We start from the raw sequence: 25265 nt of genomic DNA on the forward strand, positions 1-25265 counted from the left end.
CCTAGGGTTTTCAATTTCGTCCGAACGACATCGTTTTCCTTTTTCTGGGGTTTATCACTAAAATCGTCGTCGTCGTTCAGTAAGCTCTTTTGTCTTCGACCTCTCGACACGGCATAGTTCCACAAATTATTAGTGTCTCGTCGGCCTCGTTCTCTAAGGCAAAGAGCCGTAGTAAATATTCTCCATCGAACGAGCTAAAGCGAGTATGAGTATGGTCGAGAAAGAGAAAGATGGTGAGGCTCAGGCCGGAGAAGAGACCACCAATTTGGTTGTTCCATGGATGAGAGCTCCCGTTAACGTCAGCCTTGTCGATAGCTGCTCACTCGAAACCCTCCCTTGTCTTCATCCCAGGTAACAACATTAACCTTTCGATTCCTTTTTTGTGCTGAAAACTTACTTTAAGCTTGCAACAGTTTGTATAGAGAAAAGGATTTAAATTGAGGATTAACCCACAAACTGTTATGTGTTTCTCACACTGTTCTGTCTCCTGCGGCTCTACTTCTTACATCAAGTCCTCTGTTTTGCCATCATTTGGTTTGTCCTGAGTGGTTTAGTTCTGGTTTCTTATATCCTCTGTGTTGAATAGGTTGAAGGAGGCGTTGGAAAAGATGGGTATATCTTCACTCTTTCCAGTGCAAGTTGCAGTTTGGCATGAGACAATAGGACCAGGCGGCTTCGAAAGAGACATCTGTGTTAACTCTCCTACAGGAAGTGGAAAGACTCTCTCTTACGCTTTACCGATTGTCCAGACCCTTTCATCTCGTGCTGTTAGATGCCTCCGTGCTTTAGTCGTTTTGCCCACTCGTGATTTGGCCTTGCAGGTAAAGGTTCTTATTCAATCAAAACCAGAGTCTAATATACGCCTTAATTCACTCGTTCTTTTTATTTGTTTTAGGTGAAGGGTGTTTTTGATGCTATAGCACCATCTGTGGGGTTATCCGTTGGTTCAGCTGTGGGTCAATCTTCGATAGCTGGCGACATCGCGCAGCTCATCAACACACCTAAACTCGATGCAGGGATATGCTATGATCCTGAGGATATAACATCGCAGAGCCTTGAGAGTAGTGCTGTGGACATATTAGTTGCAACACCAGGAAGGTTGATGGACCATATCAATAACACAAAGGGCTTTACCCTTGAGCATTTGCGTTACCTTGTAAGCCAAAAAGAAGAACACACACTTGGTAACTACTTACTTCCCTTCTTCTTTTAGTTTCCAACTATTTTGCTACATTTGTTTTTCAGGTCGTGGATGAAACCGATAGATTGCTTAGTGAGTCATATCAAGACTGGCTCCCAACTGTTCTGAAACTGACTCAGGCATCCGACGATGGCTTGTTTCCTTCTTCTACTACACCTTTTGTTCCTTCCTCTTTTGGTTCTCTTCAGACTATCCGTAGGCAGTGAGTTCCATCTCTCTACCATCTCCGTAGAACCATTTAAAAAAAAAAGAAAACTTTAGTCAAAACTGATTATAAGTGACCCATGTTGATGGGTACTTCAAATTCTCAGAAGTGTGGAGAGAGGTTTCAAGGGTAAACCATACCCAAGGCTGGCGAAGTTGGCTTTATCAGCTACATTGACACAGAACCCAAGCAAGCTTATTCAGCTTGACCTGCATCACCCTTTATTCATGACAACTGGTGCAAAACGATACAGATTACCCGAGAAGTTGGAATGTCTCAGACTGGTATGTTTAATTAATTATCTACTTTCTCTTCAAGTTTGTTCCTTTAACATAAAAGCCAGATTTTGCTTTGCCATGTCTTTTTTTTAACAGATTTGTGAAACCGGGGTGAAGCCTGTATACTTGGTTGGTCTTTTGAAATCACTGGAAGGTGAAAAGTGTATCGTTTTCACATCTTCTGTTGAGACAACTCGCCGTCTGTGCAAGCTACTCAACTTTTTCGGTGATTCAATGATAAAAGCAAAAGAGTATTCAGGTGGTCTTAACCAAGCAGTTCGGAGGTAATATTTTGAATTCATTACATTTACTGTCTCTTTGGAAACCAATAACAGTTCCAACTTTTTCTAATGTTTTTTTTGGGGATGCAGCAAAGAACTAAAGGCATTCAGAAAAGGAGATGTTCAAGTTCTTATTTCATCTGATGCTTTGACTCGTGGAATGGATGTTGAATTGGTAACAAATGTCATTAATTACGACATGCCTCATCGTCCAAAGACCTTCATCCATCGTGCTGGACGGACAGCTAGAGCTGGTCGTGCCGGACGGTGCTTCACATTGCTAGGTGATCATGAGGTAACCTGAACACACAAACATTCTTTTCTCTATAATATATTCTCACTGAACCTTAGTCTCGTAGAATGATTGCTTATCTGATTATCATGCTCTTTAAGTTCTGGACTCTAATCTCTGTTTGTTTATTTTGGTATTACTATGAAATTTCAGGTGAGACGATTTTCAAATCTCTTGAAGAAAATTGGGAATGCTTCATGCCCAATCTATCCAATCCCATCCGATTTGTTTAATCCTGTCCGTGCCATTTACGAACCTGGTAAACTTCCTAGCCTAAGCTCTAGGAAACATCAACAGCAAATAGACATGAAAAAATAAGAGTGTTATATGGAATTAAATTGAGATTCTAAACCTTTTTTAAGACCATTGTTTTGTTACATGCTGAGTTTTAGTAACAGAATACTAGTACTGATCTAAATTTAGAGTTTTAAGTCTATAAATAAAATGCATTATGAAGCTGTTGGAAAAGCAAAAAAAAAACATTTTAAATGCCATTGACGACCTGAATTGGATTTTACTGGTTTTGATGAAGTAAATCATTTTCTCATTTTTCAGCTCTGGCGAAGCTGAAGGAGTCGGTTGAACCAATCGCACCGAAAAGAGGAAGACAAGTAGGTTTTAAGCACAATTCAAGAACTACAAAACGCAACAAAGCGACATCGGAACAAGCATAGTTTTGGTCTTGGTGTCGCACGGGTTAAATACTCGAACAGGTCGGATTCAGTAGCGTTTAAAATGCTGACACCTCAAATTCTTCAGAAATTTTGGAATGATTGTTGCTTTTCGTCCAATTTTGATGGCTTTTTTCAACTGCGCTTCGTATATTTTTTTAGTACTCGAGAGGATGTGTTGCTCACTTTAGTTTTTTCAGTCAACAACGAAAATCCCTATTAACAGATTCTGGCAAGGGAAATTTGGTTTAATATCGATCTGTTATAAAAAAAACTGTAAAAATTGCATTGCATTCATAAAACCAAATGATCACCCCCCGATGACAAAAAAAAAATGATCACCCCAAAGAGAAAGACGACCCTTTAAAAACATGGCATATACATAGACAGAACACCAAAAACAGAATGATGTCTTTGGAACTCCGAGTCTACTAGTATTCGTGTGTGAATGATGAGTTGTTGATAATTTGTTGGATTCAAAGGCTACTAGGTGCCTTGAGTTGTTGCTAATTTGTTGTAACCTTGTTTGATGATGTTGAATATTCACATGATGGGAAGAGTACTCTTCGGCTTCTCAGAAATAAACAAAAGAGATAGGTGTTCAGTGAGACTTGTTTTGCAAAGGGTTAATTTTTGTGGTATATAGACAATAAACCAAGTGGTCGGTCCTTATCTTTCCCATGAGTCAGCTCATCTTCATCTTACTAAACCAAGTCTAATGGTTTTTTGATCAAAAAAAAAAAAGTCTAATGGTTTCTGTCAAGGATTTGCTCTTTGATCTTGTAATGGGTACAAAGGGAATAGACAAGTACTGGAGAATAAAACGAAGATATGTCAAACCTAACGAGCTTTGCACCCTCCTCTTGAGATCGTCACAAGAACATGCTCACAGCAAAATTGTATATATAATTTTGGTTTCCGCCACACATACGAATTTATTTGAGTATCTTCAAGTATTAGCAAGTTTGTTGCAATTTCAGGACTTTCAAGTTTGTTGCAATTTCACTTGAATATATTGCATTGGATCGTCATCATTATTAGGCTTGCAGTCTTCAAGCCGAGAAGACTTCTTTCGGAACTGCTTGGTTAAGACCACCTGACCACCTGAATACTCTTGATGATCACATCATTGTTAGGGCTTGCAGTCTTCACTAAATGAAAGTTTTCATCTGAAAATGTTATCCAAAATTTATATCAAAATAACATAATTGAAAATATGCAATTACTCTACTGACACTATAGAAGATTAGACTTTAACAACAAAGATTTACGTACGCAAATGCAGAGAAAACAAATATCAAGGAGAGGGTCATCAGATAGGAGCGAAAGACTATGCTTCAAAATTGTAATCATGGAGATTATTATCATCTGAACTATGCATAATTATTCATCACTTGACCCCTTCCTCCTACTAAACCAAACAACAAAAAAAGAAGTAATAAATCGGCCTCATTGAGAAGATTAGGCTTATCAACAGGGTTTAATTCAGACATATGCTTGTCTTAATCGATTTAATCATCGGCCAATCAAAAGACAAAGAAAACAAACATACAAAAAAAAAGGACTCAGAATATGGGTGGTGATATAACAGAATGGTCGGCAAATCGGCTTTTTTAAGGCCGATATTACGACGAACGAGACCTAATATCAATCGTCACTGTCCCAACAAAACATTAACAGATTCAAAAAAAGAAAACAACAATCTTTTTTTTTTAAATAAGGGAAATAAATCTCAGTAAAGCCAGCGTTTTTCACATCAAAGTAATTAAACTCAGACGGTAGTTCCAAATTTTAGCAATGATCATCATCAATTTACTTCCCACTAATCACTATAACTAATTTAAAGAATGTAATCGCCGAAATGGCTCCGTAGACCACAAGAATCAAAGTCCACAGGTTCCTATCAGAAAAGCGAAACACGTACATCTGTTTTTGTCCAATGTAGCATCGACGATCATAGCCCATACGCTATCGTCGACGTGGCATCGGACAATTAGTAATAAAATAAATAAATAAAAACCCTCAGAAACCCGTTTAAAATCAAACACAACAGAAGCGAACACAGAAACGGTGGGAAGTACGGTCGTGATAACCAAACACGGTCCGGTTAGCTTCGAGCATGATTCGTAAACGGACCCGGGTTAGGATCCGCGTACGGTACATGGGGGGTGAAGACTAAAACGGAGGATTGAGAAATCAAAAAACCGGATGCAATCCTCGATTCAGTTCGCCGCTGCATTTAAAGTGTCATACGGCACTTCCTATCTTTTGGGAATTCTTCTTCACTGGGCGATTTTATCAAACTAGTAAAAACTCTAGACAATCAATCGATAACGAATAAAGTCAACTGGATACAGCGAATCAGAAGATAAAAAGAAGACTATGAAGAAGGTACTGGAGAGCGAGAGAGGAAAAAGCTTAATTTATATAGAGGGTTTTAGGAGGCGTAACTCAAAACCCTAATAATAATTACCTATAAGTTTTTTTTTCTTTACCAAAATTGAAAATTCGTTAACCGGAAATAGAGTTTCTGGTTTACTCGTTTATTAATTCGTTAACGTGTTTCAGTTTAATTTTGAATTAACTCTGTGTTTCACTGATTGCTGTGAGTTGTCAATATAAATATTTTTATTTTTCACAAGTTTTTTTTGTACATTATTTTGTTTAAAGACTTTAATAATTGAAACATTTTGTATTTTAAAATATAACTTTTATCTAATGTGCATATAATTTTTTTTTTAAATGACGAAGATTTAGAGTGACGAGATTTGAGAATAAATTTTAAAATGTACTTTTCATAGGATACCAGACACTGAGACACATAAGAAAAAAAGAAGAAAAAAAACACAGACACTACTTCCACGGTGACGCACCACCTCTGAAAACTTGAACACTAGACAGAGAAGATAAACCATGAATAGAGAAAATGGAGGGATAGTAGAGAAAAGATTTTTATATCACGTTTTGTTGTTTATACATATTATTGATGTTTTAACAAAATAAAAGTAAAGTAAATATCACTGATTGAAAAATATAATATGAACTAGGTTGAGACCCGCGCCTTGCGCGGGGTGAGATAAACATTAAAAGGATCAATTAAAATTTAAACATACATATTTTTTCATGGTCTGTATTATTTAAAGTGAATTATATAGAATTTATAAGTATATATTTCTAAAAAAGGAAATAGACCGGAGTACATAATATATTGAGTCTTATGTAAAAGACTTTCATTCTTGTATATATTAGTTTATATTTAGTGGACTTTGATCTATAAAATAATTGTATTTTGTTATATCTTAATTCACAATATCCTAAAATCAAGAAGAAAATTGTTTTAAAATGTACAAAAAATCAAATTACGTGAAAGAGGATAATGACCACGAAAATAGCATGCTACTTAGATTGAGTGTTGTTAAGTTTGACATTTTATTTTTTCACAATTATACTATTAATTAAATAGAAACCTATATAAATTTAAATTTATAGGTCGAAACAAACAAATCATCTCTGATACAAAATTCCCTCAAAGAGATACAACTGTTATAAGACTCACCAACCAAGTAGTCCGTATTCAGACAACCATCCTTAATGGACTCATACTTGACCGGATCTAAACCAGTCAAGTTTGAAGGCAAAGCATCACACATTCTTAGTGAGTGGTGGGGAGGAACACAATTCGGTAAGGGTGCTTTGTGGTGCGATAAGATCCAGCAGCCATTGTGACAGTGAAATTCACCATCAACTTCGTTTCACCTTGACTGATTTTGGTCACGAACTGACTAACCAATTCTTTCTTGACAGTACCATGAATCATATCGCACTGGAAGAAAAAATAGCAACATAAGAATATTAACATAATTTACAACTTTTTAATATAAATTCTGAGTGCTTACTTTTGAATCAGCTAACACCATTTCCATCGTTTCTCCCACAACACAAGAATACTGCTTCCAAAGACGAATCACCTTAACACGGATTTTCCACATCGACTTGAAATGCTTCAAATCGCCAACAAAATCTAAACCTACCATTGATCTTCTGTATTGTATATCAAAGAACGTTAGAGAGAAAGAAATAGAGAGAACACGATATAGTTGAAGCACTTCCATGACTTATATTTATATAAGTTACAAATTATCTTTCATTAAAATGAGATTGATTTATCAAATATACGGTACTCAATACTGACTGCCAATTTATCAGCCAAAACATAATTTTGTGTTTTTATTTTTCACAAGTTTTTTTTGTACATTATTTTGTTTAAAGACTTTAATAATTGAAACATTTTGTATTTTAAAATATAACTTTTATCTAATGTGCATATAATTTTTTTTTTAAATGACGAAGATTTAGAGTGATGAGATTTGAGAATAAATTTTAAAATGTACTTTTCATAGGATACCAGACACTGAGACACATAAGAAAAAAAGAAGAAAAAAAACACAGACACTACTTCCACGGTGACGCACCACCTCTGAAAACTTGAACACTAGACAGAGAAGATAAACCATGAATAGAGAAAATGGAGGGATAGTAGAGAAAAGATTTTTATATCACGTTTTGTTGTTTATACATATTATTGATGTTTTAACAAAATAAAAGTAAAGTAAATATCACTGATTGAAAAATATAATATGAATGGGTTGAGTGCGATTCAAGATCCTGCATTGATCAGACCCGATAAAATCACAATTTTCAACGGAAAGTAAAGCCTATTATCATCTGTAGCACGACGACACCTGTTTTTGTTTGTTATGATACGTAACGAACACGTTTACAGTAGAGATCATCATCAGATCCCACCGACCTTTTTCAGATCTTTTCATTCGATATTACTTGTTTATTCCACCAACATTTCGTTTTTCTCCTTCAACTGAACTTGACTGTAGATAAAATATCTACGACAGTGTTACCACAAAACACTCGGTTTACTCTCGTGGACCCACAGAAAAGCCCACGAGCCCAAAACCATCTCCCACCCGTGGTGTATATAACCGCGTCCAACCAGAAACCCTAAAGACTCCCACCAAAAAAACATCACCGGAGAATCTGACGGCGGCTTAGCACCGACTGCTACTGCAGAAAGATTGTTTATCTTCTTGGGGGTATTTTACTTACCTTTTGGAAGAAACATAACGTCTTTCGCGGTAGCTAAAAGCTAAGCTCAGTCAGTATATATACATATTTTATCTAAAATAACACAATGGCAGCTGCTCGTTCACTCTCCGGCGCCGTTAAATCTCTTTGCTCCACCGCATCCCACAGCTTTTCTGGTTCCATTGTCTTGAGGTACTTTTATTTAAAATGATCTGTCCACAGATTTGATATATCATATGATCACTTAGATCTAGTTTTTACTATTAAAAAATTCTTGATATAGATCACTTTATCACGTTTTTCATCTTTTTATTACATCATGAGCTCTTCTATATTTAGCAAAATGCAAAAAACGTTTTTATATTTTTTGTCGTATTCTTGTTGTATTCAGGAGGAGTTACGTTGCGACAGTACCAGGATTTCGTAAGGGAGGTTCCACAAGAGTTATGGTGGGAAAGATGGAACAAAGAGCAAATCAAGAGGCAGAGTCTGCTTGGTCCCCGGATCCAGTCACGGGGTACTACAGACCATCTAACCGTGCGGATGAGATTGATCCAGCGGAGCTCCGTGAGATGCTTTTGAAAAATAAAGCCAAGCCTTTCTGAGGATTTCAATTGGTTGGGTCCCACTAGACTATGTTGTAACCTTGTATGGGATTACTATGATTCCCGTTTGTTATGTTTTATCTTAATTATCTACTTTTTGGAGGTTAAAGTAAAATAAAGATACTATCTATCTCAGTTAATAGATATATGGATCGACTTCGTATGGATGGTCCATGATAATCCTTGGGATATGACATTTTGGATTCCGCTAACACGGATTCCATTACATTGGTGGTAAGTTAGGACTAATTCATACGAGATTGACGGTACATAAGCCAGGATGCGACTCTTAACACTTTTTTTAATGCGTCTAACACTTTTGCAAACACGAAGAAAATGGCTCTCACATTGGTGACAAGGTAACAACTCACACTAGTGATGAGGCCTTATGTCATATGAAGTTTCATTTTTTTCTCAATGAGAGAGCGATAAGCAAACTTTTAATGACTGAAGGGGCGTTCTAGTGTCTTCTCCAAAGTACAAACTGGAGCGCGGTAAAAGGGAAGAATGTGCTCACATATGGAATACATAAAAAACTGAGTTTTGCCGTATGGCACTCAATTGATCATGTCGATAGACTGAGAATGAACATCCGAGGAAATGCATCAGACACATCATCAATGATTATTGTTCCTATCTAAGACGAATAATAAGAAGTCTGCATTGCAAACCATCCAAGTTGATTTAAATTTTACTAATTTGTTTATCTTGGAGCTATTTGGCTAAATCGTAGGTTTAACTTTATTTTCACTTAGTTTGCTGAATCTTAGGTGTCTGCATATGTGAGTCTTAATTACCCAATTAATTTCTAGCAGAGAGTCCAGGTTTAATTTGGTTTGTGATAGTTAAATCTGTAAATGAAGAAGAGGCAGAGCAATATACTCACAAAATAACCAGTTATCGGTATTTGTTCCAGTTTCTAATGTACGACTACAATTCTCCTTTAACCTATAAGTTTCCAGAATCCAACAAGAATAAATGGCTTGATCAAATAAATAGTAAATTATGCATAAAAAAAGTTGAATGATCTTAACAGAAAAAGGAAAGAATATTTGGACGTGGCATATATAAACCAAACGTTTTATACATGGTGGACATTTTACCTAAAACCCGAACCCATATCTGAACTCAACCCCAAAAATCCAAACCGAAATCCAAACCGAAATAGTAAAATATTAGTATAGATATAGATTTAGTAGATATTGGATATCCAAATCCGAATAGATATCTGAAAATAATCGAAAATGTGTATACTTATCCTTATATTTCTAGTTTCTATTTCTCATTTTATTTAAAATATGTATATTGATGTTATACATATTTTCAGATCATATAACATATAATTACAAAGAAAATGATTTGACACTCACCTAAAATGCATATTAAACTTTTTGTTTCATGTATTAACAAAATTTAAATAAAAAAAATTAAAACAACAGCTAGATTAATATCTATTTATTTTTTTAAATGTTATCCCTAAATCTATTAATCATTTAATCTATTAAAAATCAGTTAAGTGAGATCTATATTTTTAAATATAAGAAACTTGAAAATGAAAAAAAAAATCTTTCAAAATCTAAATATCCAAAACTGATTTTTAATAACTGAATCTCAACTCAAAATATTTTAATCCGACCCGAAATACAGAAATATCCGCGCGGATTCTATACCCATATACCAAAATATGAAAAAAAATCTGAAATACTCGATCCGAACCGGAACGAATATCTGAACGCCACCCCTACAATTTTGTGATATGATCTTCCAAGTTTTTTGGATTTGAATATGGGCTTAAATTTGTCTATTTTGTCTCCACAACCCTGAAAGGTACCTTGTTGAATACTGTTTCAATTCATATCTCCAATGTTATTCGTCAATTGACACATCCAATCTATAAGGTCTTTTAAATTAAACTAAGAACTTTTTGAACGGGCAAATGCAATTAAAATACTTTTTGTTTTTTATATAGAAAAAGAAGAGTAGTTGGTCAATTATATAAAATAATTTGGAATAATTTGGTCTGTGGAAAATTCGTATTTTATCCGAAATGAAATTTGTAAACTACATCCGCAATAATACTCAATTCTAAAATGTTTGTTGTTGGGAATGTCTTGGTCGTCTTGGCGGTTCGAGGAAGTAGAAGATGAGAAATGATGGTTGACTCATACCTCCAAGTCCTCAACCGAAATGTACATTTTTGTAACACATTTCTATATCCTGCACTTGGTCAAGAAAAGAAAGTTCCTGGAACAAATCAAAGCAAAGTTTACTCTTCACCTTCCCTGTATAAAGGTAGACCCTCTTCCCAGAGACATTTTGATTCAATTCGATCGTCGAGGTCAGATTACTTGGAGCATATTCGGCTAAACCGCCGTAGAGAGTTGATTAAGATGGATACTAGTAAGATATTTCAAGGCGAGTCTGACAACTACGATGGCGTTACCGTAACCATCACGGAAGCAATGGATGCTGCTGATTTCACTGAAAAGCTTAGGGCTTCGCTTTCGCATTGGAGACAAGAGGTATTCAAAACAAAACCCTCTTGAAGGATTTGAATTATGCCTGATAGTTGAAAATCTTGAGTTTTTTTTTTACTCTTCATTATTCATTTGCAGGGGAAGAGGGGGATTTGGATCAATCTACCTATTCTATTTGCTAATCTTGTAGAGGCTGCAGTTAGTGTAAGAGGGTTTTATATGAAATGATTCATAATCTTTACTTGCTTTGTTTTTGACTTTTGGTTTATTTGTTTGTGGGGTTATATATATATGTGATGTTTGTGTGTTTGGTGATTGATTCTTCAGGAAGGGTTTAGATATCACCACGCGGAGCCTGATTACTTAATGCTTGTGTCTTGGATCGCAAACACCCCTGATACAATCCCAGCCAATGCTTCTCACGTTGTAGGTGTTGGTGCTTTGGTCCTCAACAAAAATACTGGAGAGGTAAAAAAAAACAAATTGTTCCATTCTTTGCATGTTCTCTAGATAATGTTGGGTTATGAAAAAAAAAGCAATACTTTGACTGAACCATGATCAAAGCGCAGGTCCTCGTTGTCCAGGAAAAGAGTGGTTATTTTAGAAATAAAAATGTGTGGAAGCTCCCTACTGGTGTCGTCAACGAGGTGATTTACATCGCTTCTTTTACTCCCGATGAACAGTAATAAACCCAATTTAATCTGTTACACCATAAAACGTTCTTTTCACGGCATAGCTAGTCAGCTTTTTAGTACATAAACATTGGTCCCTGAAAAGATACAATCCGTTGATATCAAGTTTGGAAGTAAAGGAGAATGTTGGAAATGAAGTCTTAATTGTTTTTCCTTGCTGCCTCTAACGAGAATTTTCCCAAATCCACAGGGTGAGGATATTTGCCATGGAGTAGCTAGGGAAGTGGAAGAAGAAACTGGTGTATGTATCGTGCTTGTTCTCCAAGAAAACAAAATTATCTATTTAAGGATCTTTAACTAGGTGTTTTCCTGCACCATGTGCAGTAAAAGAATTTTAAAATATTTTTAATAAATAAATAAAAAAATATATTTAATTTTTTATTAATATTACAAATTTTCTCTTTTCTTATCAATATTTTAATATAAATTTGATTTAACTGAACATTAAAATTAACATAAAAACAATTTTTTTATTTTGAAATATATTTAAGAATGTGCATGTATATATTTAAAATTATAATCTTAGATAGATTTTCCTATCTATTTATTTTAATTAAATATATTAAATAAATATGTAAAATTGTATAATTGTCAAAAATTAAAATTAAACAATATTTATAAAATTTGTAGATATATATAAGAAACTAATGATTTTACGATTAATTTGATTTTATGATTTAATTTTTATAATTTTCTAAAAATATGTATATATTTTTGAAATATTTTTAATTTAAATGATATTTCGAAATTTGAAATGCCATAATTGAATATATTTACTTTAATGATGATTTATGAGTTATTACCATTTTAAAAAATTTCAAAAATATAAATCGACAATAAATGTAATATATGAGTTATTACTATATTTTAAAAAGTTTACCAAAAATATAAATTAACATTAAATATAATTGTCCATGTCATATTAATCTATAAGACATGTCATCAATTTTAGTAGTCATGTCACAATTATTAATCTAGGTGTTTTCATGCACCATGTGTAGTGATGAATTTTTTAAAAGTTAAATTTTATATTTTAAAATGTAATTTATTATTATATATTATATTATTTTGACCAATAATTAATATAAATATCATCAATTAAGCATAAAATTAAGAGAAAATATTTTTTATTATATTTAAGAATATATATGTATATATATAATGTTAAAATCTTAGACTAAAAAATTTATCTATTTCATTTGGTTAAATGTAGTAAATCAACTTGTACAAAATTACTAAAAATCATATAAAATTGTATAGTTATCAAAAATTAAAACTAAATAATATTTATATAATTTGTAGATATCTAAAAGAAACTAATGATATTACGATTTAAATTTTTTTTTTAAATTCAGAAAATTTAGAAAATTTTAGATAATAAAAATTTTATAATTATAAAAGTAAAATTATATAATATTTCGAAATTCAAAATGTCATATTTGAATATATTTATTTTAGTGATGGATTATGAGTTATTACCATATTTTACAAAGTTTACCAAAAATATAAATCAATATTAAATGTAATATATGAGTTATTGTCATATTTTAAAAGGATTTCCAAAAATATATATCAGCATTAAATATAATTGTCCATATCATATTTAACCATATGACATGTCATCAATCTTAACAGCCACGTCATAATTTTTTTTGTGAAAACGATTGTAGAGAAGACATGTGGCAAATCACTTCTCAAATATAGACTAGGGGATTTACTTGCCACTTTATTCTAAAACTTGTGTTCTTTTCATGGGATTTTCTTACTTCAGATTGTTGCAGATTTTGTGGAAGTGTTGTCTTTCAGGTAAATTATGTTTTCATTGACTTGGCAAACATTTGACCTGGCTTACCCCATTAGGTTTACTCTTTCTTTACTCGTATATATAGGCAAAGCCACAAAGCATTCTTGAACAAGAAATCGGATCTGTTTTTCCTGTGTGCCTTAACTCCACGCTCCTACGAAATCATTGAACAAAAATCTGAGATCTTGGAAGCTAAGGTATATAACATTTCTAACTTTATCCATTGCTGTGGATGAGCCAAGAAAATGTTTAGAAGTTACTTTCACCTGAGCTTGTTTATATCGTTTTTTTGTTGTTATAGTGGATGCCGATAAAAGAATACGTAGACCAGCCATGGAACCAGAACAAGGAGATGTTCAAGTACATGGCTAACATCTGCCAGAAGAAGTGCGAGGAAGACTACGTGGGATTCTCCACTGTGGAAAGTACCACAGGAACTGGTAAGAAGAGATTTGTTTACTGCAATGCTGATCATGCCATGAGCCTTAATGCAGCGCGTGATCAAGCCTCCTCTTCTCATTGATAACATTCTCATCCCGATTTTGTGTCGGATGAGACAATGCATCCTCTGTCAATTGTCTTTGTCTTTGTAATTTGTTTTCAGTTATTGTTCTCCAAAACATTGAAGTCTTAACCGGTTTTTAAATTCTCAGATTTACGTTTTATGTTATTTCTGGTTTAATCTGATATCCCGGTCTTTATTTTATCGATATTTATTATTTGCTATAATCTTGAAATTTTCAAAGGAAAAAGATCTTACCGTGTAAAATGTAACACACACGATATGTGTTACCACTTTTACTTGACATTTAGCTGGTATAACTTTTTATCCAACCAAAACTTATCTGGATTTAATATTGTGCAGAATATTTAGAGCCACTAGAAAAATAATTGGCCTTATGTTGACAAAAGAAAAACAATTGGCCTTATTTCTACCTTTCCCTTGCAACCAAATAATTCTTCCATAATAGCTTGATACGGATTTTCCTGTATCATAGATCCCGTATGTTAGAAAACCACTTTGAAATCAGAATGTTCTCTTAGTCAAATAAACAAAGAATAACTTTATTGATTTGACATTTCTTCCTTCCCGAAAATTGATTAAATGATAAAAGTTTGTTTTCCTTGATAAGTTAAGAACAAATAGTTACCTTACGGGAATTTATTCTTTGCGTCTTACAAATCATGATGACAAGCAAAATTCTTTGAGTATAATTTTCATATACAGAAGGAATAATATAATATAGTGATCATATCATAGTATTATATAAATAAAAACTACTTGAACGTATGAATATAAAGAAAGCTCTCATCATTCAGAAACCAAATATAACAAAACTCTGAAAACGCTAATTAAAGTAAAAACATACATTTGTATCATCTATGGAAATACTTAAGAAATTTTATGCATTATATCCAACTCGCGGGCTAAAATGCGACGGTTGCAATCTTGGTGAAAACTACTATGGTGATGGTTATCGTTGTTTTCGTTCTGGACTCTTCTTTCACAAAGAGTGTGCTAATTCTAGCCTAGAGATTCGCAACCTCTATCATCCACAACATTCTTTGAAAATTAAGGTACGTGCAAAAAACATGAATGTGCATGGAGAATGCAAACTTTGTAGAAGTAATTTGCCAAAAATGTATTATTCTTGTTCTATATGTGATTTTGCCATTGATTTGATATGTGTAAAAAAAGAAGTCAAGATAGAGATTGTAGATTCAAAGAACCATGAGCATCCATTATCCCTTGTTCCTGAGATGGTTAGCTTTACTTGTCATCTATGTCAAGTACCTGATGACCGGTTTCCTTTTGTATGCAATTTATGTAATTTGAGTTTTCACCAAGATTGTGCTGAATCAATATCAGAGATCAACTATTCTTGTCATCCGCAACACCCCCTGAAGCGTTTCACGCGTGTTCCAAGTCGCACCGGTGGAAAATGTTGTTTGTGTGGGAACAAACTTCATAACGTGTTTTATCATTGTTCAGTTTGCAACTTCAGCGTGGATGTCAACTGTATAAAGAATCCACCTCCTTTCAGTCTTCTCCACCCTAAGGCTCATGAGCATCCAATCATTCTTATGCCGCAAAGAAGTTTTGTTTGTAATGCTTGTGGAATGGATGATGACCCAAATCCTTATGTATGTCCTCAATGCAATTTCATGATCCATAGAAATTGTATTGATAAACCACGCGTCATAAAGATCAATCATCATGACCACCGCATTTATTACAATCATTATCTTGATTCTGATGACTGGGAATGTGGTGTGTGTCATAAAGAGATAAAATGGACGTGTGGAGCTTATTCTTGTCTGAAGTGTCGAGATTTTGCAGTTCATCTAAGATGTGCCACAAAGTTCGGGATTTGGGATGGGATTGAACTTGAAGGGATATCAGAAACTAATATCGAGCTTAAGTCATACGAGGTGGTTGAAGAGGGACTTATAAAGCATTCCAGTCACCAAGATCATGTTATGATGCTCAAAGAAGAGAATGATGCTGATGACGAAGGCATAGTTTGTGAAGCATGTGTATATCCTGTATTCTGTGGCCCATTCTACAGTTGCACAGAGTGTGATAATTATTTTCTTCATCAGAAATGTGCCCATCTTCCAAAAAAGAAAATAGATTCATTCTACAAGATGGAGATTACTCTATTTCCATGTGACAAAATGGAAACAATATTAGGGCTTTGTGAAGTTTGTCAACACTTCTTTCAGGGTTTTCGGTACGCAACTGAGGATGATTTAACCCTTGATGTGCGATGTGGTTCTATATCCGAACCTCTGTTTCATGAAAGCCATCCTCATCATCCGTTGTACATTGACTTTACCGGCAATAAAACTTGTAAGGCTTGTGGAGATGAGGCAACTTTCATTTTGAGCTGCCAGGAGTGCGGATATTTTTTGGACATTAAGTGCCCTTTTTTACCAAATAAGGTGAAACACAAGTATGATAAAAATCATTTTCTGTTTCTATGCTACGGCAAAAACCCGGGTGACCAATACTTGTGTGAAATTTGCGAGGGAGAACTAAATCCAGAGCAATGGTTCTATAGATGTGACGAGTGTTGCATTACATTTCATATCAAATGTACACTTGGAGACTTAATTAGTCTAAAGCAAATAGTTGATGCTGAACCAATCAAACTGGAGGTGATACGCAACATTCATATGACCAGGTTAGTTTGTGCTGTATGTCATTCTCGCTGCCACTTTCCCTACATGTTGAAATGTTCTTCTCCTCTGGGCGTGGACACACTTTGTTCTTTACAATGTTTTCGGCAAAAATATTTCCACAAAATGACTCCATTATATATGAAATAAAGTATTAATTATTTTGTATCTTATATTAGACGAGACGAAAAATAAATGGGTTCTCATAAAAAGTCGTTATTCCGGGTATGTATTTTGTTACCAAATAGTATTTCTCATCTACAGTTCGTCTAATAAACCTTTTGAGGAAATTTAAGATAATCTTAAATAAAACAAACCAAAAGTATGGTTTTCATATTTATGAAAATAGTCCAGTTTGGTCGGTCTAAGATAAACGACCGTTTCTGGAGGAGGTTTCGTCATTGATCCGGCGCCGGGTACCCATATGTATGGGTCCATCAGAATAGATAAGGTTCTCTCTCCTATGCATGATGAGTTTACCATTTTGCTATATGCAATGAAAAACTCCCTATAGTTAGGAATTACATCGATGTCCTTTAAATCGGACTGTCTTCAGCTAGTCAAGATGATTAACGATGAAGAAGATTGGCCTGCTATGGCTTCGGAATGGAATGAATTCATCCATATATTTTCTCTTTTTACTGAATTTTCAATTTTTATCGTAAGAAAGCGGAATATAAGAGCAGACATCCTTGCGAAAGGGGCTCGCTTAAAAAACTCTATTTTCTCCCATGTAGACTCTGTAATTCCGGAGTGGTTAACCCATAAATATAGCATTTTCCTTCTGAATTAATAAAGCATGGTGTTTGATGTCAAAAAAAAAAAGATAAATGAAACCGTGTATCTGGGCTACGAATAATATGATCAAACTAAAACATGAAATGTGGAAGTTGTTTTGCGGTATAAAATAAAATGATGAAAATAGGAAATCCAATAAAAACAAGTAAACAATGAGTTTGTTTAATACAATACTAGATTTTGACCCGCCCTTTAGAGGGCGGGTATATTTTTGTTTTTTTTTTATTATTTCAAGAAAAAATTAATTTTAGATACAACCGCGAAACTATGTTCATAATTTAAATAAGTTTTTTTGCTACAAAATTTTTGTACAAAAACCCATAAAAATAGCAACTGTAAATCCTAAATGCTTAAAATATAAGAGAAATTTAAATATTTATTGGGTTTTTAACCAAAGAATTAAACATAAGTAATTTCATGTTAAATTTAGGTACTTTTCATGTATTATAAAATTTATATCTCATTTTTATTTTTATTTTTGAATTTGGAAGTTATAAGGTATATTTTAGTTTATTGAATTTATATGATTTAAATTAGAAACATGACCTATTGATATATGTTTAGTCCAACTATTTAAATTTATTCAATTAAATCAATAAACGAAATGTAATCAGATTCAACATCTAGACTGTGTTTAAAACATTGATTAAACTATAGTTTATTCCCATTAATTGGTATAGTAGTGAAAATAATATTTATTAAAATATATATATTATCAATATTATTATCTCCAAATGATATAATTTTGATGTATTGGACTTCGTAAAAGGTAGTTGACATATTATATTATTGAAAGTAGTGGATCACTATTATTTTGGAATTAAAGGATGATTTGACAAAATTGGATCCAAAAATTTGAAACAAAAATGGAAGTTACAAATTATTTTATTAAGACGATTACATGATATATCTAGATAATTATTTAGATGAAGTTATATTTTAATTTGGACACAACATATATTAACGGTCATACTTATGTTTTAATAGAATAGACAATTTGATAAATTGTTACACTTTTGGTCAAATTCACAACTACTGCATTTCCAACAAGAAGGATTGCATATAAACAAACCATCTGAATGTAATGTAATATACTTGAAAGTGATACTGTTTTCGAATTATATATATATACACTGATGTGATATTGTATAAAATATGTATAACATATTTTAATATAACATATTTAAGTGATGTAGTTTTGATTATATAATTTTCTGCATGGATAAATAAAAACTGAATTGTGGGTCCCATCGTGTATCAAAATTCAAAAGAATCTACGATTATATACATAATACATATAATATAAATATATAATACAATAAATATTCAGAAAAGATAATGGCACAAATACATCTAAATCTCAGTTTCCATTACCTTATAATAAAGTTGTTGTACATCTTCAAGTTTCCCAGTGCAAATATGCTTTCTCAACTTCAAAGTAAACCCAGATGGAATATTGTTCTTATCCTTATAATGATGTGAAAAAATCCAGAAAATTAATCATTTCTAAAGCTAAGAACTTATATATACATAATGAAAATATGCTTTTTGAATCTACCTGGCACAAGTTGTTGTATGCAAATGAACACTACTTTACATCAAGAGTAAAATCTTCACGCTCTCCCAGATTTTGGGTGGCAAACCTACCCAAAAGATTAAACATACAAGTTTGCAATCAAACAATTGTATTATGGATTAAACTCTAACAAAAATCATATAATTATCAACACATGGATTATACAAAGTGTGTAGTGTGTAAATTTGTACCTTGAGAGATATATCATAGGAGTTGGAGAATGGCATGCTTATTTACCTAAGAGACATATAACACTGAGTCAGCGACATCTTGACTTAGAGGAGAGGAACCAAGAAACGTATATAAGAATACCTTTCACTTTATTCCGTGAATGGTAAAAAGTTGACGTTGGTATTTGTATATTTATAGTATGTATTTAGTTTAAGGTTTATGTTTTTGCCACAAATTTTGGATAATTAAGGTGAAGATTCAAATATATACTCTATATATGATAAGATACCAAAAACTTACCTAATTCCGTGGATTATGGAAATATTTCCAAACTACTTGATTTTAAAATTATTGTTTAGATTTGATTTAAACTTTTCGTTAATAGTTCTTATCATATAATTCAAAATGTGAGATTGTAGTGATATTTTGTATCTAACAACAAATTATCTTCTTTTTAAAAAAAAATGTTTTAGATTTCCTTGGTTCCTTTACGGTAAAAATTAAATATGTTTTGGTTTTGTGATATCAATGAAAAATATTTTAAGAAATGGTTATTAATATTTCCAAAACTTAAATTATTCATTTTTATCGTTTATATTTAATATCAGAAATATTTTGATATATACAATAGATATACATGTTTTAAACACTTTGGTTTAGAAGTTTAAATAACTTCCAAAATTACAGCTTTGTTTTAATTGTTGCGATTCTTTTGGTTATTGATTTTAAAAAAGATTTGCAACAACAATATATTGTTCAAGTATATTGCAGAGTTGTAGGTCCCGTTTAAATCTCAAAATTTGGGGAACTGTTATTCAATTTTTTTAATATACGGCATCTTTTTAATATACCAGCATTTTTTATATAAAAATATTTAATCCCGTTTAATTCTCAAACCATATGGGGATTCGTTTGTAGCTTGATGCAAATGGAAGACTTGGAGTTTACGAAAACAAAAATTGAAGCTTCCATATGAACACGAACACGAATATTATATACTTGGAGTTTATCATCGATTTTAATACAAATGGATGAAATATTGACGTTAATGTATAGTTTAATATTAAAGCCTGCAGAATTCAAAATTAGTGAGGAGACAACAAATGAATTTAAATGTTCAAGACTCAGTGTTGATGGAACATGATCTAAATTTCAAATATACAATTTTTTTAAACATATACGTAAACGAAGAAAAGTGTCGTTAACCCTTCCTTGATGGCTAAAATCGAAGAAATAACTTTGATGTGTATTCTATAGTTTTGTCAAAAAATTTAACGTGGTACGGTATTGGTGTAGATACATAGATATATTAATTAAGTAAACTAAAAGGAAAAGGATATAATAATTTTTTTGTTGAATTAAAAGGCCTAGATAATATCTAAAATAGAAAAGCATAGGTTTTATATATTCCAATGGCAAAGATCTGTAAATATTATTGAAACAGAAGGGCACCTCGAAAAAGGGTCTTCTGTTTTAATAGTATTGATGTGAGAAAATCCTAAGCTTTTGGATCTATCACAGAGAAACATAAATTGCGCTGAATTAGATTGTTAGTTAGGAAAAGTGTTAAGATATCCTTTAACTCATACTAGAGTTCGAGTTGCGCTGTGGAAATCAATTTGGTCTAGTAATTTGACTATTGGTTTGTTGATGATTCTACACCAACAGACATAAGTTTTAACTTCTATAAAAATGAATTATGCAAAATACTAGAGAAAATGTTTGCAAGAGATCTTTAGCATAGTAAAAAAAGTATTGTCGAAATAAATTTTATAAGGCGGCTCAACAGTTAGACATGAATTCTTACAAGTCAAATTGAATTTTTTGTTGTGTAATTTGCTATAAATATTAACCAGTGTTTAAAAGAAAATTTGAGTCACGCTTAATGCGGGTTTTGTATTCCTTTTCAATTTATAATAAGTGTTGGTATCATATATTATATAAAGCATATTATCTATCTTCATCAGAAGTAACACCCTGGGATTTTATAATACATAAAGCTTCAACTTGAAGTACTGGTAGATACTTAACAGACACAAACACTTGTAGTGATCTAAAGCTTATTCCAAGTGAAAACCATTACAACAAGCTTTAGTACCTGTGTTGGTCTGCACTTTTCCGTTATCAGAAATAACAACTATAAACACTTTTATACAAACTCACCATCCATCTTCAACATTAATTTAGTTTCCCTCGGTTATTTACGATATTCCTTTATAAGAACCCCTCCATAGAGTTGGACGGCCTCGTCGCAGCTAATAGCCCCTCCTTTCGGAGTTCCAAACCTGTTTGCATGGCCCATGTGAGGACGGACACCATCGAAGTATTGAATATGTTCTGTGGGGAGAGAAACAACCGGTTCCTTTGTGGTTGACTCTTTTGAATACTGATAAATGACTCGGCGGCAACTAGTAGTATTAGTTCCCTCTTTTACGGTATATAGACTTTTGGACCACCATATTCGTAAGAATTTTGGCTAAAACGAGGAGCAGGCTCGTCTCTAGGAACATATAGTACTGGAAGGCCTGTTTTCTGGGACCTACCGTACACCTTATCGACCATTTCAAAGGCCCTTTGAGCCATCCTTGTATTCCTATCCTTTTGAGCCATAGCCATTTGAATATGAAAGAGATGAAATGTGTTTTATTTCTATGTTTTATCTTAGTTTCTTTGGATTCAGTTTGATTTGGGAAAGAAAGCTAACGACCTTTATATAGAATTGAGAAGCTTCTCCGTTACTAAAGGAACCTAACATAATCTTTTAATAAGAGCTTTAGATTACTTTTCTTGTGAAATATATTGTGTGTATTATCCGCTTGAATTTGCATAAGACTTTTTTTTTTTTTTGGCAAAAATTTGCATAAGACTTCATTCAAAGAAAAAAGAAAGAAAAAGAATTTGCTTAAGAACAAAAAAAAAATTGCTTAAGAACATTCATTTTCATGAGGTTATCCAATGTTAGTAGACGTGTACGCTCTGATATATTCAAAATGAAATAATCTATCTATACGTGTAACCAACACATACATGTACATGGAATCGAATATAACCAAATTGTATTGGGCATTATTCCTCTAATAGTGGACATCTCCTTCAAAGGTCCGGCTTGTCGGTCTGCTCGTTCTTATATATATATATATATATATATACACGATAACTCTTCTGAAAAGCCAATGTTAAACTAAAACTCAAGAAACATACATATAGTTCTTATTCATAAATTTCACTTATATGAATCTAAGTGTAGTAAATTGATTACATAAAATGGATTAATTTAATTTGAACTGACAAATCGATGAAAGTAAAGAACACAAAAGTATTTATGGAAGAATTATATTAGATTCTCATGAAAATAATGTTACAAGATGCATAATTTATATAGAAAATAAATCAGCCTAATTTCCTAAACTAATATGAAATAATATTAATAGATAATGATAAATTTCATATTCTAACATATTGATATATATCATAACATTGACCATTGGTTTAGATCAATCTTCCAGATCTTTCAATATCCTCTCTCAAGTTTATGCGTGGTAATACGTATGAGATTGGACAATATTCAGATAAAAATAACTCAAAAGCTTGTGAAGCAATGATGGTTGTTCATGTTGCGGAAGTTTGATGAATGTCCCGTAACTCTTTTGCAATTTCGCGAGTTGAAATAGGTGATCTGATTTTTGATATTTTTGGTTTGATCTTTGTTTTATCCATCCTATAATGAGATGATTGTTTGATGTCCAATCTTCACGGTAAGGTGAATCAACTGTCGATAGACTGCCGTCAAAAAATATGAATCTTTTGTGAACTAATAGCTATAGAAAAGTTGATGAATAAAATTTTAATTGTTGAATAAATTTATATGCTTCAAATCGAAAAACAAAGAAGAGAGAATAAAATAGTTGGCCAGCAATTTGGTAGAACAATAAGATTTAATTTTTGTGGAGAGTTTCATTTAGACTTGATATCATGACAAATTGATGAAAATAAAAAACACAAAAGTACTTATGTAAGAATTATATTAGACTTTCTTGAAAATAATGTTACAAAATGCATAGTTTATATAGAAAATAAACTAACATAGTTTCCTAAACTAATATATGGAATATTATATAATAGATAATGATAAATTTTCTATTCTAACATATTGATGTATATCATAACATTGACCATTGGATTAGATCAATCTTTTATATCTCTCAATATGAACTTAATTTTAATTATTGGCCCTCTCTCTGTGTTAATTGATAATTTTAATTCATATTGTTAAGCACACCCATGTGTTTACTTGAACGAAATCAAAATCTTAGAAAAATAAAGAATTTAAAAATATTAAAAACTATATTCCATGAATCTTTTTACTATTCAAACCAGATATCTGCCTAAAGCAATTTATGGATCTAATCCAGATATATTGAATATTGTAGAGATCCCTCTCATTCAACAAAAGATATTCATAGACTGTTTTCATATCTATATATATTGCTGGGAACAAATTTTTTTCTTTTCAAGAACTAATAAATGTTAAGAATATTATATTATTTTTACATACTTTTAAACCGCAAATATTATTTAACCGCAAATATTAATTACATACTTTTTGGTTTAAATGTTAAGAGTATTATTACATACTTTAAATTAATTGGGGATATACATGGGATTAAAAATAATTATTTGAACGAGTTAGCCATGTATTCTTATCATGACACCTCCCAGCAATATTCCCATTAGAAAACCTCAGCGACACAAAAGTCTACGCATTGTAGCATCTCCCAAAGATCACACATTAAACGACTGTTGCGGGAGATGTAGGCTAGCTACTATCTCGGCATATAGGGATACGTACAACTTCGCCGAGACGTTAATGTGGTAAACCCAAGCGCTTATCCACATCACCAATAGTAAATACAAAGAGCATACCGCTGCATGGTTTAGTTCGATGACCAGATCTATCTACATATTCGTGTCAGATAATCTCTATGGTATATAATATATACGTATATATATATTCATGGAGGGTTTTGAAATCCTTTTCTTGAGACGTACAAAAACTCGATATTTATGCAACAAATTTTAGCAAAAAAAAAAAAAAAAACTCGATATTTAGATATATGTGAATTCATTTTATCGTTTGTCCCAAAATGTATTTGTTTTGCCCTTTGCCGAACATTTAAAGATTACTTAAATCATGAATATATCCTCTTAACCTTTATCTTTGCAAAAGTTCCTTTTTGAAAAAAAAAAAAGAAAAAAAAATCTTTGCAAAAGTTTTACATAGATACAAATATCTATAACAATATAATGATTTAGTATTCTAAATGAAGATTAGTATATATCTTGTCTGAATTATATTATGCCAAGTTGAAACTTCTTCATATTAACTTTATAGGAAAAGTATTTATTTAATAAAACAACGGATTAATCCTAAGATATTTATTCGTAGTAAAGAAGAAAGGTTGTGGAATAATAGTAGCGTTGAATGGAGTTTGTATATAGGGGAATAATAGTAGAGTTGAATGGGATGCTAAAAGAGAAGAAATAATTGAGAATAAAATTGGATACCAAATCCTATCCGACCTTTCTCTTTTTATTTTCGTGCAGTGTTGCTTTACCAAACCATAAAGCTGATTCCTTATCCCTTCTCTCCCAAGCTTTCTGAAGATTTTTTCTACATTTAGGTGAGACATGATACATATTATTAATGGACATTAGTGTGTATATATATAGACCAAGGTTTAAAGTTGCATAATATGTTATTCAGTTCATGCATTGATTTTAAATGTTTTGACCATGTTATTCAGTTTATGATTCATAACATATTAAAACTTATGTAACATCTACAGATAATTAATGATTTGGTGATACAATATCCATTCTGATCTCCAAGTCCATAAATGCGGATTTGAACATATATTTCAACTGATCTGG

General features: G+C 32.3%; 4 protein-coding genes, 1 long non-coding RNA gene, 5 other non-coding genes and 1 pseudogene across 10 annotated transcripts; 4 read left to right on the forward strand and 7 right to left on the reverse strand.

The window, feature by feature from the left end:
* Positions 1-84: 84 nt before the first annotated feature.
* On the forward strand, positions 85-3164 carry LOC108826629 (DEAD-box ATP-dependent RNA helicase 1). The gene is made up of 9 exons (XM_018600018.2): positions 85-351; positions 587-821; positions 896-1156; positions 1246-1403; positions 1513-1690; positions 1781-1968; positions 2056-2260; positions 2411-2516; positions 2813-3164. Exons 1-9 carry the CDS (start codon positions 206-208, stop codon positions 2929-2931), a joined length of 1596 nt encoding a protein of 531 aa, XP_018455520.1. The 5' UTR covers positions 85-205; the 3' UTR covers positions 2932-3164.
* A 517-nt stretch (positions 3165-3681) lies between these two features.
* LOC130498382 (uncharacterized) lies at positions 3682-5369 on the reverse strand. Its single transcript, XR_008937276.1, has 2 exons — positions 4204-5369; positions 3682-4097 (listed from the first exon to the last, which is right to left on the reverse strand). It is a non-coding gene; the product is annotated as an uncharacterized LOC130498382 (long non-coding RNA).
* LOC130508869 (small nucleolar RNA snR60/Z15/Z230/Z193/J17) lies at positions 4233-4331 on the reverse strand. Its single transcript, XR_008943053.1, has one exon. It is a non-coding gene; the product is annotated as a small nucleolar RNA snR60/Z15/Z230/Z193/J17 (small nucleolar RNA).
* Positions 4490-4591, reverse strand: LOC130508871 (small nucleolar RNA Z43). Its single transcript, XR_008943055.1, has one exon. It is a non-coding gene; the product is annotated as a small nucleolar RNA Z43 (small nucleolar RNA).
* On the reverse strand, positions 4659-4739 carry LOC130508864 (small nucleolar RNA snoZ7/snoR77). Its single transcript, XR_008943048.1, has one exon. It is a non-coding gene; the product is annotated as a small nucleolar RNA snoZ7/snoR77 (small nucleolar RNA).
* LOC130508899 (small nucleolar RNA snoR2/U65) lies at positions 4774-4920 on the reverse strand. The gene has a single exon (XR_008943083.1). It is a non-coding gene; the product is annotated as a small nucleolar RNA snoR2/U65 (small nucleolar RNA).
* Positions 5152-5219, reverse strand: LOC130508900 (small nucleolar RNA U49). The gene has a single exon (XR_008943084.1). It is a non-coding gene; the product is annotated as a small nucleolar RNA U49 (small nucleolar RNA).
* A 2568-nt stretch (positions 5370-7937) lies between the features above and the next one.
* Positions 7938-8773, forward strand: LOC108840261 (late embryogenis abundant protein 41). Its single transcript, XM_018613099.2, has 2 exons — positions 7938-8220; positions 8420-8773. The coding sequence occupies exons 1-2, from the start codon at positions 8135-8137 to the stop codon at positions 8631-8633; spliced, it is 300 nt and encodes a 99-aa protein (XP_018468601.1). The 5' UTR covers positions 7938-8134; the 3' UTR covers positions 8634-8773.
* A 1913-nt stretch (positions 8774-10686) lies between these two features.
* On the forward strand, positions 10687-14260 carry LOC108840226 (nudix hydrolase 7). The gene is made up of 8 exons (XM_018613060.2): positions 10687-11155; positions 11249-11314; positions 11438-11578; positions 11680-11757; positions 11993-12043; positions 13574-13608; positions 13692-13803; positions 13908-14260. Exons 1-8 carry the CDS (start codon positions 10784-10786, stop codon positions 14127-14129), a joined length of 1077 nt encoding a protein of 358 aa, XP_018468562.1. The 5' UTR covers positions 10687-10783; the 3' UTR covers positions 14130-14260.
* Positions 14261-15052: 792 nt separating this feature from the next.
* Positions 15053-17039, forward strand: LOC108820775 (uncharacterized). The gene is made up of 2 exons (XM_057002996.1): positions 15053-15184; positions 15477-17039. The coding sequence occupies exon 2, from the start codon at positions 15692-15694 to the stop codon at positions 16937-16939; it is 1248 nt and encodes a 415-aa protein (XP_056858976.1). The 5' UTR covers positions 15053-15184; positions 15477-15691; the 3' UTR covers positions 16940-17039.
* A 4164-nt stretch (positions 17040-21203) lies between these two features.
* Positions 21204-22027, reverse strand: LOC108820785 (uncharacterized; annotated as a pseudogene).
* Between the last annotated feature and the right edge of the window lie 3238 nt (positions 22028-25265).

The sequence above is a fragment of the Raphanus sativus genome, chromosome 2 (genome assembly GCF_000801105.2).
Source record: "Raphanus sativus cultivar WK10039 chromosome 2, ASM80110v3, whole genome shotgun sequence".
Lineage (NCBI taxonomy): Eukaryota > Viridiplantae > Streptophyta > Magnoliopsida > Brassicales > Brassicaceae > Raphanus > Raphanus sativus.